The sequence below is a fragment of the Lutjanus erythropterus genome, chromosome 15, assembly GCF_056507025.1.
Source record: "Lutjanus erythropterus isolate fLutEry1 chromosome 15, fLutEry1.hap2, whole genome shotgun sequence".
NCBI lineage: Eukaryota > Metazoa > Chordata > Actinopteri > Lutjaniformes > Lutjanidae > Lutjanus > Lutjanus erythropterus.
The window spans coordinates 20151052-20167603 of NC_139331.1; the positions used below are offsets into that span (position 1 = coordinate 20151052).

The 16552-nt window shown below is 39.3% G+C and overlaps 1 protein-coding gene across 2 annotated transcripts in view; it reads left to right on the plus strand.

Moving 5' to 3' along the window:
* Positions 1–16552, plus strand: part of ryr3 (ryanodine receptor 3) — a 151673-nt gene that overhangs the window by 61503 nt on the left and 73618 nt on the right. For both annotated transcript variants that reach the window (XM_084738176.1, XM_084738177.1), the window contains exons 17-32: positions 88–206; positions 2204–2337; positions 2619–2860; positions 4836–5028; positions 5521–5737; positions 7050–7154; positions 8518–8621; positions 9142–9225; positions 9909–10068; positions 10327–10471; positions 10943–11148; positions 11557–11731; positions 12427–12635; positions 13550–13713; positions 13860–13908; positions 14010–14170. In XM_084738176.1, the coding sequence (XP_084594302.1) occupies positions 88–206; positions 2204–2337; positions 2619–2860; positions 4836–5028; positions 5521–5737; positions 7050–7154; positions 8518–8621; positions 9142–9225; positions 9909–10068; positions 10327–10471; positions 10943–11148; positions 11557–11731; positions 12427–12635; positions 13550–13713; positions 13860–13908; positions 14010–14170 (2467 nt within the window). The remainder of the gene's footprint in view (positions 1–87; positions 207–2203; positions 2338–2618; positions 2861–4835; positions 5029–5520; positions 5738–7049; positions 7155–8517; positions 8622–9141; positions 9226–9908; positions 10069–10326; positions 10472–10942; positions 11149–11556; positions 11732–12426; positions 12636–13549; positions 13714–13859; positions 13909–14009; positions 14171–16552) is intronic.

Consider the following 16552-nt stretch of genomic DNA (forward strand, 5'->3'; position numbering starts at 1 on the left):
CAAACCTTTATGTCATTACAGTGAGTGTCAGAAATATGGCTCCACCGTTGTTTTGATAATGACAAATGTTGTTGTCCGGCCTCTCAGGGATCCTGGAAGTCCTCCACTGTATCTTGATAGAAAGTCCGGAGGCTCTGAATATCATTCAGAGAGCTCATATCAAATCCATAATCTCTCTGCTCTACAAGCATGGACGCAACCATAAGGTGGGTAGAAATATTAGCTCAGTAGCCTAAATATTAGCTAAGAGGGTTTTTTAGGCTGAATGGTGATTGGCTTTGACTCCCGATTTGAGCCTTGACTTCATGTGCTAAAAAAAAACAGAATATAACAAATGGAGACAGTTTTACAACTCTAGTGGTAATAATTTAAAACGCTGATTTTGGCATGAAAGTGTTCTCACATTAAGCTCAGCTTTCATTAGTCTCTGCTGGGCTTTGAGTTTAATATTAATGTTATTATATTAATATGCCTATAATTACTATATTAATGTGTATTTTGACAACAACAGAATGTTTATACACTTCTGAACAAAATCTTAAGACCGGGAGGAAAAATTACAAGTATTCACATTTCGCGCTGGTGGATCGTAACCAGGTTGTATGTAGAGATTCAAATTACAAAAAGAAGAAACAGGAGCAATAAACAAAAAATAGAGAGTAGGCAATTTTTTTAAAACTGGATTTTAACTCAAACAGGCTGTTCATCAGCTGATCAAAAAAATTAAGCCCATAGCCCAAAAAAAACCCAAAGCAGAACTTAAAGTGTCAAAAAAAGGCTCAGTAGTGAGTAGCCCCACTGTTCTCATTGATCACTTCAAAAATTTGTCTAGGCATGCTTGATGCAAGTGTTTCCAGGAGGCTGGTGGGAATGTTGCTCCATGTGGTGAAGATGGCTTCACGAAGGGCATCCACAGTCTGGAACTGATGTCCATTGTTGTAAACTTCCCTTGCCATCCATCCCCAAACGTTTTCAATGGGATTTAGATCAGGGGAACACACAGGATGGTCTAAAAGAGCAACGTTATTCTCCTGGAAGAAGTCCTTCGTCAGGTGGGCATTGTGAACTGCAATGTTGTCCTGTTGAAAGACCCAGTCATCACCACACAGACGAGGGCCCTCAGTCAAGAGAGATGCTCGGTGCAACATCTCCACATAGCCAGCTGCTGTTTGATGCCCCTGCACAACCTGAAGCTCCCCAGATCATGATGGAGTCTCCTCCACTGTGTCATGTAGAAAACATCTCCCCGTGGGATCTCCTTGTCATGCCAGTAACGTTGGAAGCCATCAGGACTGTCCAGGTTAATTTTTATCTCATCAGAGAATAAAAATTTCTTCCACCTTTCAATGTTCCATGTTTGGTGCTCCCTTGCAAAATCCAAACAGGCAAGTTTATGGTATGAGAGGAGACGTGGCCTTTGAAGATGTTTTTTGTTCTTTAAGCCATATTATGGTTTTTGGGCTGCAGTCAGCATCAGTAAGGGCCTTAATTTGGGTCGAGGATCAGCCTTTGTCTTCATGGACAGCCTGTCGGATCCACCGGCTCAGCGCAGGTGAAAATTTTTTTTGGGTCTACCACGAGATGTTTTGTCCCACAGCCCTCAGGATCTTTTCAGAAGTTTAAAATGTCAAACCAGTAATGGCACGTTGTGAGAGGCATTGTTTGTACAGCTCAGCAATCCTGTCATTTCTTCTTTTTGCATTTTGAAGTTCCAACTACAACCTGCTTATGGTCCACCAGCGAAAAATAAATTGAGAAATTGTGTACATGTCAGTTTATAACAGAAGGAAAAAGTTTAAGAAAGTCTTTGTCGTAACTGTGATTGAGGCCTCATATCAAATGACATTCTTGTGTTTTTATGACATTCCAAACATGTGTTTTGCATGCAGTGTTCAAATGCCTCAGTGTGTTAGTATTTACCCTATAAATTGGACCAGGCGTGAAAGGGCATCCCCATAAACGACAGCTGTTGATCATGAGTGGCAGGTTGAAGTCTAAGGTCGACTTGTGGCCTCTTTATACAGTGTGCACATGCTACAGTTACAGCAGCTAGAAGAGAATCTGTCTGAACAGCTGATCATTTAATTGAGAACTAATGTGTAGGTTTTCATCTTGGGGTGTGTGCACAACACATTTATTCAACAAAGGGAGCAATACAAATACCTGGCATTAGAGTTATCTCCATTTTTTTTCTTTCCTTCAGATCCTGGATGTCCTGTGTTCCCTCTGTGTCTGTAATGGGGTTGCAGTGAGAGCCAATCAGAATCTGATTTGTGACAACCTGCTCCCCAAGAGGGACCTGCTGCTTCAGACTCGATTGGTCAATGATGTTCAGAGGTAAGAGAAAGAGAGAGAGCCTCTAAGGTGTCATCATAGTTGGTTGAAATGAAATATAGATGTTTGTGTCTTATTTTGCTGAAATGTGAAAATATTCTCCCTGAAGCCAGGTGATGTTCTGTATGTGTTCATGGGAGAAAATTTAGGCCGACAGCTTGATGCTTTAGTGTTGCTTTTTCAATACAATGTACTTCAATGATTTTTACTCTCAGATTAACTACTGTTTGATTATTAAACATGCTTTTTGACATGAAAGTTTCTTCCTCTCTTATCTCCTCTAGTATAAGGCCGAACATCTTCCTGGGCATGGCTGAAGGCTCAGCTCAATATAAAAAGTGGTATTTTGAGCTGGTAATTGACCAGGTGGACCACTTTGTAACCGGAGAGCCAACCCACCTGAGGGTCGGCTGGGCCAACACTAAAGGCTACGCTCCGTACCCTGGTGGAGGAGAGGGATGGGGTGGCAACGGTGTTGGGGATGACCTGTACTCTTACAGCTTTGATGGACTTCATCTCTGGTCAGGTAGGCATCTTAGAGGACCCTCATATAAGACTAGATCTACTGGCTAGTCTTATGTGACGATGATTGAGATTGGAAACTTGTTTGGACACATAGATATCCCACTGTTCACCTGGTGTCAAATTAGAATAGTGAAGGGCTTCCCAAACTTTTCACCTTGAGACTCAGATAAGAAATTTGGTGTATTTCCAGACTAAATCTTACAAGAATACACAATAAACATTTCTAAACTTATGATAAAGAACACAGCAGACCACACGACATACTTATTTCCCACTGTCAAAACGCTCTCACTTCAAAGTCTCTTCTCTGCAGAGGAAAAAAAAAACTTTTTACTTGCCTCAATGCTGAAATGTCTTAGTTTGGAGATATCTGTTCAGTTTCTGCATTTTTACACTCTAAACACTGAGCACCTCCTGACATAAAACACATTTAGGCCTCTCCCCTGCATTTCAAATGGCTTTGGTGAATTGAATTGCATTATCTTTTCGACATCATGCATGCCATCAACAGTGAGGGAATCACAGAAGTCACACTCCTTCCCACAGCCAGAGTGTGCAAACACATTCTGGGTCCAGCTTCGCAGGAAGAGAGAGGGGGTGGGGTAAAACAGCCCTGCACACAACATCTGAACTGAACAGACCAGTCTAGCAAAAAGAAAGCACTTACTGGATGTAACTCCAGTTTTATGAGTATGTGCATAGCTCTCTCCAGTTCTATTTTAATTAGGAAAATTAATTCATATGTCATGTCATAGTTAAGCCTTAAACTCTGCCAAATGATGATCCAAATTTTTGGTTTAACACAACATAAAGACCCGACAGATGTTTTTTAACACAGCTTTTTGCTATAAGCAATGAGGTGTTGTATGAACACACCATGTTTCTGTTTTTCTTACTGGTTTGAAGTAGTGGAGCTCAGTTAGACAAGAATGGTATCTAATAATTCAGAACATCAGCCTGTGATGTGACAGTTGTTGGGCTGTTTTGTTTTTCTGAAACCAATACTGTCAATCAAATTTGATCAAACCACACCTAAACAGTCATGACAAGGCAGATTACCTTTTTAATGTTAAACACTTGAGACATGGTTAAAGAGCTGTTTTTCCCCAAACCTAATACTCCAGAGGAATATGGAATATGGAAGTTTTAAAATAAACTTTTTAAGGGCCTTAAACCATGAACTGTAAAAAAAAAAAAAAAAAAAAAAACTTGTTTGGTTTGGTACAGACCCCAACAAATGTCACATCACTGTGATTTTTTTTTTTCAAATGTGATATTCAATTTGCAAAAATGATTGTTCCCGGTATAAACTGGTAAAACTTTTCTATACTAGTTTACACCATTGAAAAGAAGTAAATTATTGTGTAAAGTACAAAAAGAAAAAGTTTTGTGGGCTTGGAAGGACTCTGAGTCAACAGAACTTACTGTGAATAATGCAGGAGCCTGCTGTCCACTCTCTAGGCTGTTCTTTTCATTTTCCACTTTGTAAAGCACAAAGTCATAGCACCAACAGTGATATAAATTTCCACAACACAACCGCCACCTTAGACATTTCCTAAGGACTTTGATATATATTCCTCACATCTTCAAGCCATAGCTGAAGGCCAGCTGATTGCAGATATGCAGGTATGTTCTCTTATTGCGTAACGGGAAATAAGTAGTCACTAGTCTCTGTTCATATTTCCAACTGTGAGCTGGGCGCTTGAGGGCTTTGAGTCCTTTGAATGCTCCCTCTGCTCTGCTCTCATCCTAAAACCATAACACCTATTTCACCTCTCTTCCCTTCCAAATCTACTAAAAGACCCATCACCTCCTCTCATCCATTTCATGTCATCCCTTTTAAAGCACTCATCAGCCATCTCTCCACCTCTCTGCTCCCCTCTCTTCTCCTCGCCCATCATCCTGCCCTACATTTGCAATGACTTTGCAGCCGTAACTGCCATCCATCCTCTCTGTCTCCGCCCGGTGTTGTCTAGGCCGAATCCCGAGGGCCGTGGCCTCCATTAACCAGCACCTGCTGAACTCAGACGACGTGGTCAGCTGCTGTCTGGATTTGGGCGCTCCCAGCATGTCCTTCAGGATCAACGGGCAGCCTGTCCAGGGCATGTTCGAGGACTTCAACACAGATGGATTCTTCTTTCCTGTCGTCAGCTTCTCTGCAGGTGTCAAGTAAGGCTCTGCATTTATAATTGGGAAATGAGATGATAAGGCATTCCCAATAGATGAGCTTGTTTTCATTTCTTTTGATGCAATTACTGTGTAGCTTTTCAGCTTACCACGGCTCTAAAGCAGTGTTGTAGTTACAAAGTTTACTGACTGGATCTCCTGTCAGAGATTGAGGAAAAAAAAATACTAATGTCTTTGCTTCAAAGCTGCAATCTTCTTAACTCTAATTATACTGATATCAGGTATTACTAAATATAAAATGAATTTGCAGCAGAACGATTCATGAGAAGGTAGATAATCCCTGCCTTTGGGTTGCTTTACTCTCCACTGCAGCCCTGTAGGTAGTGGAAGACGTGCTGAATTAGAGTAGAAAATTGCAGGTTTGAAAAGTAAATGAAAAAAATGAAAAGAAACACTTAGAATACCCATGGTGAAGGTAAGAGCTTTAATTTTGTTACATAACGTCACACAGTGTTAAGTAAGGTCTCATCTCAGGGTCCGTTTCCTGCTGGGCGGACGCCACGGAGATTTCAAGTTCCTGCCACCCGCTGGTTACTCTCCGTGCTACGAGGCGCTGCTGCCCAAAGAGAAGATGCATGTGGAGCCTGTGAAGGAGTACAAGCGGGACCATGAGGGGGTCCGTGACCTGCTGGGAACCACCCAGTTCCTCTCACAGGCCTCCTTCATCCCCACTCCTGTTGACACCAGCCAGGTGAGGATAGCAGGGCTGTAAGTAGCACAATTATAAAATGTTTGTTAACACCTCCAAAATCCTCCACAATTATACAGTTCATCACTTAAACATGCATGTGACTGTCAATGGACATTAATGTGGTGTACAGGCCACACAAATCCAAATATTGTTTTTATTTGTCCATGATGGTAAATTGCGGGGACATAACACCCCTTGCAATAAAAAACATGCATTATATTTTAAATGAGCAGTACAAAACATTTCAGTAAAATTATATCATCATGCATACAAGATTATTTGTATTAAATTAATATTAATCATAAAATGTGAATCGTTTAAAAAATACATATGAAGTGTTTTTATTCTGTGATCAGTGATTTACACAAACAAACATGGGAAGTGGTGTAACAACTAAAAACTAGAATACAGAAGATTTTTTTTGAATGCATCAGATTCATTTAATATTTGATGTGTAATATTTGATTTTTTTAATTTCAATTCTGCTTAATTAAACACACACTGCAAAGCTGTATTGCACTGATTTTTTTTGTTGCACATGCAGCGTAGATGTCACGCTGTACAGACCTGGGATAGCACTGCACAGTACTATCAACAAATTCAAGATACAGCAAAAAAAATGAATGAATATTCTGTATGCTAACTGCCGCAATAAGAAAAATATGTAAATACATTGTACTGTATAACAAGAAAGTATGAATATAACAGACAAATATTTTTGTGTTTCACATATTTATATTTTATATTGTTTATTCTATTTTGCATATAGTTGAGATCATAGAGAAAAATGACTTGAATTTTATTGTTTGAATTTTGAAACAATTCCACTTCCTGAATTGAGTTTGAGCTACCACCCTGAAGAAATTTAAGTTATTATATTGTACCAAATATGGATTTTGCTACTCTAGATAATAAATTCAAAAGCATCTGAAATGTTTACCAACAACAGTCAACTTAATTATTAATTCCACATTGTTGACCTGCTGCTCCTTTTTTAAGGATTGTTTTGAAAGAAAATAAATAAATGTTTTTAAAGCCTCCAGAAAGAATCTCTTATATGAGATCATTTTAGTCTTTGTTGCACACATATTCAGTTCTGCATTGGGCCTGAAGCACACATGCTGAATAAGTGCAGATTTGCTACTTCAGTGTAAAAAAAACCCAAAATAATGTGAACCTTTCTACAATTCCGGGGAATCTAACAATTGCATGGTCAGGAGAAAAAAAGATGAGAACGGTTTTCATTTGTTGGCCCTTCGGCATCTTTTTATCATCTGACTGTACCATCTGTTCCTTTTCTCTCTCTCTGCAGATTGTTCTTCCCCCTCACCTGGACAACGTCCGGGACAAGCTGGCAGAAAACATCCATGAACTGTGGGGGATGAACAAGATCGAACTGGGCTGGACCTATGGCAAGGTAAAGCTGCTATCTGTCATCACATTTCACACACACAAGCACCCTGGGTCTGTTTAGATGAACACACAAGGTCAACTCAGGCCCTCTCCAGTAAAATGTATGTTAATAGTAATATCTCAGTCCTTCTGAATTATACAGCTATAGTTAACTGATATAGGCCTGTTAGTACACACAGCTACAGAAAAACAGCATGATCTGAGCTGGAGAAAGTATCAAATCATTTAACTTAACATTATCTTCTCAAATATTTTAATTGAAATACTAATTGCTCATTATGAGGAGGAATTAGATCAGTGATGTTGCATGACATCATGTCACCTCCACTAAGTGACTACTGTATCATCCTGGCATCCTGTTGATGACAGATCTAGCTGGTGCATTCTGGCTGTTTAAGATAAGTATGTGTGTTTTTCAGTTGGACGCTCAAACATGTTTTTTTTAGGTGAAGTGGGTAACTTCAGTTGGCCTTTCTAGCATCTCCCCAGTTTTTCTCTGTCTCTCTCCCATCATTTGACTGTCAGTCACTCTTCCTTTTCACTGCAGAACAGTCTGTTAGAAATCTGATCGCACACGCTGCCTCTTTTGTTCTGTAGTGGTTATCACAGAATCATTTCCCTCTGAGGCCGTCGCCACAACGGCCGTTTAACAAACTTAATGAGTGTCTCACCTTCCGAGAGTATGACATCCACATTAATTAAGACTGGGAGAAAGCTCCACTCAGGGGGGTAACCCAGGTCTTGCAGTTTATTAAGGACAACATTTAGGTCCAAACAGCTGCTTGGTATTTAATTTTGCTGTAACAAGCTTCAATGATCTCAAAGTGACATTGCACTGAATCCAAGACAGAGGCAGATACTTGGCAGCCAGGATGATAATAAACTTGGATAGGGCTTCATTGTTTTGTATCAGAGTGCTTGGCCTTACTCTGTATTGCTTCTATATTTCGTGCACCTCAGTTTTGTTTAATCTTTGTCAACAGACAACTATCAGAGAAAGAGTCACTGGCAGCATCCTACTGAGAGTAAATTTCCCTCAGTCGACTCTCTCTCAGACAGCTGAGCCTCTCTTCTCTGAGCTGATTCAGGCTTATCTCTGCTTCATTAAAAAATCAACACCTGGGGCTTGAATTAGTCCAAGTGGAAAACAAACAACAATGCATTTGCCAATGTCCACTGCAGATACGTTCCACTGCAGTCCAGTTCTTTTTTATTTTTTCTGGATACTGAGCAAAGCTTATTTTCCCTTTAGGGTGTTTTTTTGCAGTTATGGATAGATAGGCTCGTAGTCCAAAATAAGCAGAAAGAAAAATAATCCACGTTTATTGTTGTGACATGACTAGTGACACCTGACTGCTTCTCCCCAGATTCGCGATGACAACAAGAGACAGCACCCTTGCCTTGTGGATTTTGCCAAGCTACCTGAAACTGAAAGGAACTACAACGTGCAGATGTCCAGTGAAACACTTAAGTAAGAAAGGACGGTCTGCTAAATAATCCAATTACCTATGCATGCAACTGCCTCTTGCTCCCTGCTGAATGCTGTGCAAGAGCAGATTAAGGGTCAGATTAAAGCAGTGCTTGTAATGACTTGCATCTCCTGAGTGAATTCCAGTATTGATTTTTAAGAAATCGTGGGTCCAAAGCTTATCTGAGCCAGCTACTGAGTCATCTCATTGTGAAAACATTTGGCTTGACCCAAAAAAGCGATCTCCTGTTACAGGCAGCTTCAGTCACTTATGTCAGTTACATACTGTCAGGGCCCCAACTGCCATGTATCCACACAGCCAACTACACGCAGTGTAACTATTGATCTACTAAGATTTATAAAAGTCTAATGAGCTGTGTTAAAAATGTAGCAGCCTCTCAATGGATTCTGCTGATGTAAGGCTGAATCATACTCATCTAACAAAGTGTAATGGGGCTTGAGTATTGATTTTACTTATGGTCTTTATGTCTCCTTCTGTTTTAAATTTCTCTTTCTTTCTCAGGACCTTGTTGGCTCTTGGATGTCACGTTGCTCAAGTCAATGTTCATGCTGAGGACGATCTGAAGAAAATCAAGCTTCCCAAGGAGTAAGTTAGTAGTTTTATTTTCTTACTCACAGCTTCTTTTTGATTATCAAGAAACACATACACATTTCCTGTTTTTTTTCCAGTTTGAGTTCCATTGATCACACTGAAGTTGTTGTTGTAGTGAGGTTGAGAGTGTGAGCTTGCAGTGTTGAAGGTTCTTGCATTTGGTCCTTTTTTAGTCTTTTGTTTTGTTTATGTATTTATTTACTTTTTGGGTGGTGGGGGCACATCTTTATATATGATGTTTGTTACGTGAAAAAGCAACAACTAATTAAAAAAAAACAGCAACACACAAATACAGTGCATTTTACTATATCACCTAAAATGATCCCGTTGAAGCCTTCCTTAACTGTTACTCTTCTGATGTCAACTTTTCCCATTAGTTGTGATCTGGTGTTACCTGCAGGCATTGTTTTAGATGTAAAACAGGCTCTTGGCTAGTTAAAGACACTGTCGGCACACACTGCATTGCAGTACATCATTAGATGTGTCATATTCCAGCTATTTAAACTCCTGCTTCCTTTCGCTCTTAAATTCTGTTGCCATTTAATTTTTTCATAGAACACCTTCTGTGTTTCTGGTTCTACTGTAAGGATTACGTGAACAGTTTGAGTAGGCTTAGTAAACATATACTTCAGTAGCCCGGACATATCGGTAGCTAACTTTTGTTCTTTCATCTGCAGCTATGTGATGTCTAATGGTTACAAGCCTGCGCCACTGGACCTCTCTGACGTGAAACTGACTGCAGGTCAGGAGGTTCTAGTTGATAAACTGGCCGAGAACGCACACAACGTTTGGGCCAAAGACAGAATTAAACAAGGATGGACCTATGGCATCCAGCAGGTAAGAGTCATTATTCTTTCCATTCGGGAAGGAACTGGCAGTACACTGGTCTCGTCTTTAAATTTGAGCACAGTTGATAATAATCAGATATTTTATCTGACACTTGTGTCCACATACCCTTTCTTCAGGTAGTGTAAAAATTTAAGCTACACAAATTGTTAACCTTGTTCATTTTCTTTTATTTGTATCATTTGCTCTTCAACATTCTACTTGCGTGTTCCCTCTATTGAATTGGTGTATTTTTCTTGTTTGTGTCAGGATTTGAAGAGCAGGCGTAATCCTCGCCTGGTGCCATATGCTTTACTGGATGAGCGAACTAAGAAATCAAACAGAGACAGTCTGAGAGAGGCCATCAGGACCATGGTTGGATATGGATACGACATTGACCCCCCAGACCAGGAAGGTGAGGACCTGTAGCTGCCACAGTAGCCACACTAAACTTTTGGTTTACTTCTGTTTTTGGCCAAGTTGGAAATATAGGAGCAGACTGAGCATGACTGTAGTCCACTCAGCATTTTAGGAGTGTTGCTATGCAGAGTTAACCCCACATACTAAATAACTTGCAGCTCCTATGTCACCTCCTTAGAGCAGGACACTGTCGTGAATTAATATTATTCATATTAATTATTCACAGGTATGCACTGTATGTTGTCCAGTTTCTCAAAAAAAATCAAAATTAATCTTCATCCAGCTAATGGTTGCAATATTGCATGCACAAGTTATTATCATACGATAGTGTACTTTCATATTTGATTTAATCAGTTGACCTGTTGTTGTATAATTTGATAGTGAAAATTATGCCTAAAATTAGCTACATATTTTATTTAAATATCATGTTCGCAGACATCAATCTTTCATGCCTCCTCATCCCTAGCTCCCCATGTGGTGGATGATCAGAGCCTCGAGACCATCCGTCTGTTCCGTGTGGAGCAGACGTATGCAGTTAAGACGGGAAAGTGGTACTTTGAGTTCGAGGCCCTGAGTGGAGGTGATATGAGGGTTGGCTGGGCCAGACCAGGCTGCAGGCCTGATGTGGAGCTTGGAACGGATGACCAGGCCTTTGTCTTTGATGGATACAGGGTAAACCAGCTCTGTTGCACATATTGTACTATTTCACCTCAACAGCAGCCATCATCTTTCCATCCTTGTTGCCTTATGGCTGTACAGTTAAGTTATTTGACACTTTGGAGATTTTAAAGGACACAATTACAGTTTTGATTTGTTTTGAAATTCTGTGGACGGTGCAATATTATGAATCAGTATAATATGGAACAAATTCATTTTCTCCACCAAGATCTATTAATGTTTTTGCTCCCTTGGAGAAAATATCTTTAATAGAACATTTAAGCTATTACCATTGATTGATTCCAAGATATTTTGGCAAAACTGTAGGATAGTATAGTAGGATTACTTTCATTATAACATATTTATTTGCAGTGTCACTAATATATTCTGCAAAAGCCTGACCTTTTTGTCTTTTTTCTTAAGGGTCGACGTATGCATGCAGGCAGCCGCTACTTTGGACATCCTTGGAAAAAGGGTGATGTGGTCGGTTGCATGATCAACATGGAGGACAAATCTATGATTTTCACCCTGAATGGAGAGCTCTTGATCACCAACAAGGGCTCTGAGCTTTGCTTCGCTGACTTTGAGACAGAGGACGGTGAGAACTCCATTGTCTCCAGTGAACTTTTGTGTTAATCAATTAATTTATCCTGTGAGTGTTTCCTCCACAGTATCTCTAGAGGTATGACTGGGTTCGTTATGCGGTTAGCGTGAGGCAAACAAAAATCAAAAACAGTACAAAATGCTAATGATGTTGCAATTTAATGAAGTCCATTGTGGCATTGTCTTATTACTCTGCAAATGAACCATCCTTCAGCACAACACAGGAGAGTCTCAGTGGAATACAGTAAAATGATTAAAATTAATAGTTGTACCTTATGTGTGATGGATTCTGCTGTGTTGACAGTTTGCAAACTGTGTTTGCATACATGTCGTACACTCAGGCTAAAAAGATACACATTTGAATAAAATAGTGTGTGGTAGAGTTAAGTTTCATCATTTTTATTAATACATAACACAGTCCTAACTTTGTATGTCCAGAGATTTTTTTTTTTTTACCAAGGTTATTAAGTCGCCAGACTAATTAAATATAGCTCTTGAGGGCAGGGAGACAGATCACATCGTTAGTGGAAGTGGAGTTACTTTTTAATTAAGTCTGCAAAGAAAGGTTCTCAAACTTTGTTCAGGGAGGAAACTCTCACATTGCAACATGACTGGATGATATTTCACACTTTAAGAAAAAGACCAATGTTAGCTCAGCAAGCCTACCAATGTCGCTCAACCCTCCTCCAGGTTTCATCCCTGTGTGCAGTCTGGGGATGTCTCAGATCGGACGAATGAACTTGGGCAAGGACGCCAGCACTTTCAAGTACTACACCATGTGTGGTCTCCAGGAAGGCTTCGAGCCCTTCGGTGTCAACATGAACAGAGAGATCACCATGTGGTTCAGCAAGCGCCTTCCTACCTTTGTCAATGTACCCGAGGACCACATACATGTTGAGGTAAAGAGGAATTTTCATTATTATTATTATTATTGTTATTATTATTATTATTATTATCATTATTGCTGATGCCATTATTGTTGATGTTATGTTAATGGTAAGAAGGATTCTCTGTCACTGGTTATCAAAGCTGAGTGTTGCAAAAATAATCAGAATAAGACTAACTTTCTGACCTTTTCTATGCATACAAACAGTTATAATAATAATTCTGCTGGTCTTAATGGATACATTGATGTTGTGTGAGGGACACTTAATTATGGCAAATATCATAATAATGATTATTTTGGTCAGTGTTGAGATCATGATTATTTAGCACAAAATCTGAGTTTGTAAACATCATGCAATTATTGAACATGGTGGAAAAAAACTTTTTAACAGTGGATTTCCCTCAACTTTAAATATAATTCAACTGAAATACAAATTTAAAAAATAAATGTCATTAATAATAAATTATAATAATAAATATAAAGCTTTTTTTTAATAAAATATATTTTATAATTTGTTTGGTACATACAGTGTTAGAAAAGATTGTTGAAATGGGACTCTCGTGTCTTTCTGGAGCTCTCCAAGCCCTGGTACTGTAACAGTACAGAGAGACAAGCATGAAAATCCAAGTGGCAGCTGGCTTGACCCTCACCTCACTTTTGAGCTGAATTAAACATGCCACAGCTTGGCTGAGAGTCAGTTTTGGCTTTTAGAGAGTGATGAAAGCACACCACTGTAAAAGGGATGTGCTGTATTTATAACATAATACAAAATGAGAGCATCATCGCAAAACAATAATAATTTTTGTATTGGTCATCTTGTTTTCATACTGTTCAAAAGCCCAAAAAAATAATTGAAAATAACAGTTGATTGATTGCCCTGCCCTGTGCTGTGTATTGATTTTCCTTTTTTGGGTTTTGACTCCTCAGGTGACAAGGATCGACGGCACAGTAGACAGTCCTCCCTGCCTCAAAGTTGCCCACAAAACGTTTGGTACACAGAACAGCAACAATGACATGGTTTACTGTAGACTGAGCATGCCTGTAGAGTTCCACTCTGCAGACAAGTTGCTGGATGAATCACTGAAACTCAGGTTAGATATTGGAACTGTAGTGAAGAGCATTATTGTGATAGAAATAAACGTATGATCATGAAGGAACAGTAGTGGAATTGTTGTAGTGTTTTTCTAAGATAATTTTGTTGCTCTTTTAACCTGCAGCTGTGTTTTTGTCTCTGCAGCCATCCTCCAAAAGAAGATGGAACTGTTGATTATGGAAGCATCACAACTGTAAATCAGCACACATTTACAGAGATGCGCATATGCAATATATTATTATGCTCTCTGTTCACTGAGCGTAACCTGTTGTGCTGTGTTGTTTTTTATGGCAGTACTACCACTCAGTGAGAGTGTTCGCTGGACAGGACCCTGCATCGGTGTGGGTGGGCTGGGTCACACCGGACTATCACTACCACAGCAAGAACTTCAGCCTCAGCAAGACGCGAACAGTCACCGTCACCCTGGGAGACGAGAGGGGCCGCGTCCATGAGAGGCAAGGCACCCTACTTTTTTTTAATATCCAGAGTTTGTAGGAGAGCTTGAAACATAGAGAGATGTAATGTAGACTGGAAGAGTCAGCAGATTTGCTGGGCTCTCTGAGGAAATGAGGCTGTATCTGGAATTTTCAACAGTAATTTAGGGAAGGTCATACAATATTGTTTAAGGGCCACAGTGTGAATCCTGTTGTCAGAGTCCCTGAGGACACTGTGTAAAATGTGTTTCCAGAAATTCATTTCCTTGTGATACTTTTCTGTTTTCTTACAATAGCTTCTCCATTCAATACATTGTACTTTTTGCTTTCCCACAACACTTCTCTTGAATCTTACTTCAAACTTGGCCTTTAGCATACCAACAAAATGTTGTTGGTATGCTATAGGCCAAGTTTGAAGTAAGATTCATTAAGTTGATCCATTATAGATGGCTAGTGTGGGTGTTGCAAGGGAATGGTAGAAGATGAAAAATGTATTAATGGGAATGAAATACTATTGTGAGGAAATGCAGTTCTGGGTGTACAGAAACCCAAAAGATATTATTAGAAAAGAGAAGAATCCAACTGCAGTCCTTGCTCCTGAGGTTGCAGTTCTGTGAGCCAATAGGCTACATAAACTTTCATGTATTACACCTTAGCAGTCCACCAAAATCTGTTTCAGAAATAATCTGTGGAGAGAAATAAGCAATCCAGTTGCTGATATCTTCACTCATTAGATCTACAAGGCCCGTTTTAAAAGTTAACTCCAATTTTCATAAGGCAAGGGCACTACTGCACTGCTAGTATTAGCAGAGGTACTAGCTACTAGCTTATCCAGGTTGACAGGGGATAACTGTTTGAAAAACTTTAGGCTACAGTTTGTTTCCCACATTCAAAGAACATTACAAGAGGTGAATGAGTCTCTTAACTTGCTCAAATGTTTAGCGTGAATGTTAAATACAAATGAGTGTTTTTAACAGCTGCTGTCACTACTAACAACCATTCGGCTCAAAGTCACCAGTCATATAATAGATTTCACATAGTTACATTTTGTGAACTATGACCTGGCTATGGTGCTTGCAAGAAGGCAAAAGTATTTTTTAATCATTAACTCCTATGATGGTATATCACGGCACTGCAACTGGCAATGAACAAAACAAGTTCTGACAATCGTAACAACTGAAACAAGTTAATTTAGGCTGATTAATGAAGTCATCCTATCAACACACTAACTTACACTAAATTATGTCACATTGCACATTAGGTGAGATGCTCATGCAAGAATTGATTTGCAGTGTTTAAGAGTAACTTTGGTATTTTTGAACCTGGCCTCTGTTTTCCCATGTTTTTGTGTCTAAGCGCGTGACAGGAAAGTCAGCCATCAGAAAGGCAGCAGGAAGAAAGGGCATGTAGAGCCAATATAGCTGCAACAATTAGTCAATTGAAAGAAAATTAGCTGCCAACAAGTTTTTTTTATAGTTAATTGCTAATACTTTTTAAGCAGACATGCACACCGATCTTGTTGAATTAAGGGTACTTCAACCAAACCACCATGGTTGGTGATGGATGGAGCAGTGCAAAGATGAAGCAAGACATTTTTGGTGAGTTTTATTTTGTTTCTGTCAGGTTTGAATGAAGTGTTTTTACTGTTTCTGGTAATGGAGTCTGGTGGCTTTAGGGAACGCAATAAATCAGCTGTATCTGTTTTTAAAGAAAAGGATCTTCGTCTTTTTTGTTTCCTTTTTTTTTTTAAAAGGACCATTTCAATAATTTCTACAATGTTGCCACTGAATAACATTCTGAGACTGTCAGAGTATATCCACAGAAAGTGGTTTGCCACTGACAGGCACAATAGCCCATGAGGATTACATTGCAGCCCATTTGCAGGTGATGGCTGCAGCAGTCTCTCTCAATACTGGAACAGTTTCAAAAATTGTTGTTCCCAGTAGTCACCTAGAAACAAAAACATGAGAATCAGCAATATCAAAGTTACCCTTTAAGTTTAGATTATGTATTTGACATTAGAAGAAAGACAAACACAATATCTTTATCACATTCATGAAAGTATTTCATAATCAACCCTGTATAAATTACCAACACATTTTAAACAGCATTTTAAGCTTACTCAGACCAGAATTTGACTTTAGAATGGTCTAAGACATATTGACTTTTATAAACCTTTTTCCCTCCTTCAGTATTCAGGGGAGCAAATGAGGACGAGAGCTTTTGTGTGAAACAGAATGAATATAAATGAGTAAAGAGTCGCAAGTCAACACAGATCAATGAATGTGTCTCCTAATGAAAACATATTCAGTACACGTTCTTTATTTTTTACTTGTCTTTGTTGCTCTGTGGGTGTTCACAGCATTCACATGGTGTCATGCCTGCCAAGCTCATTATCGGCTT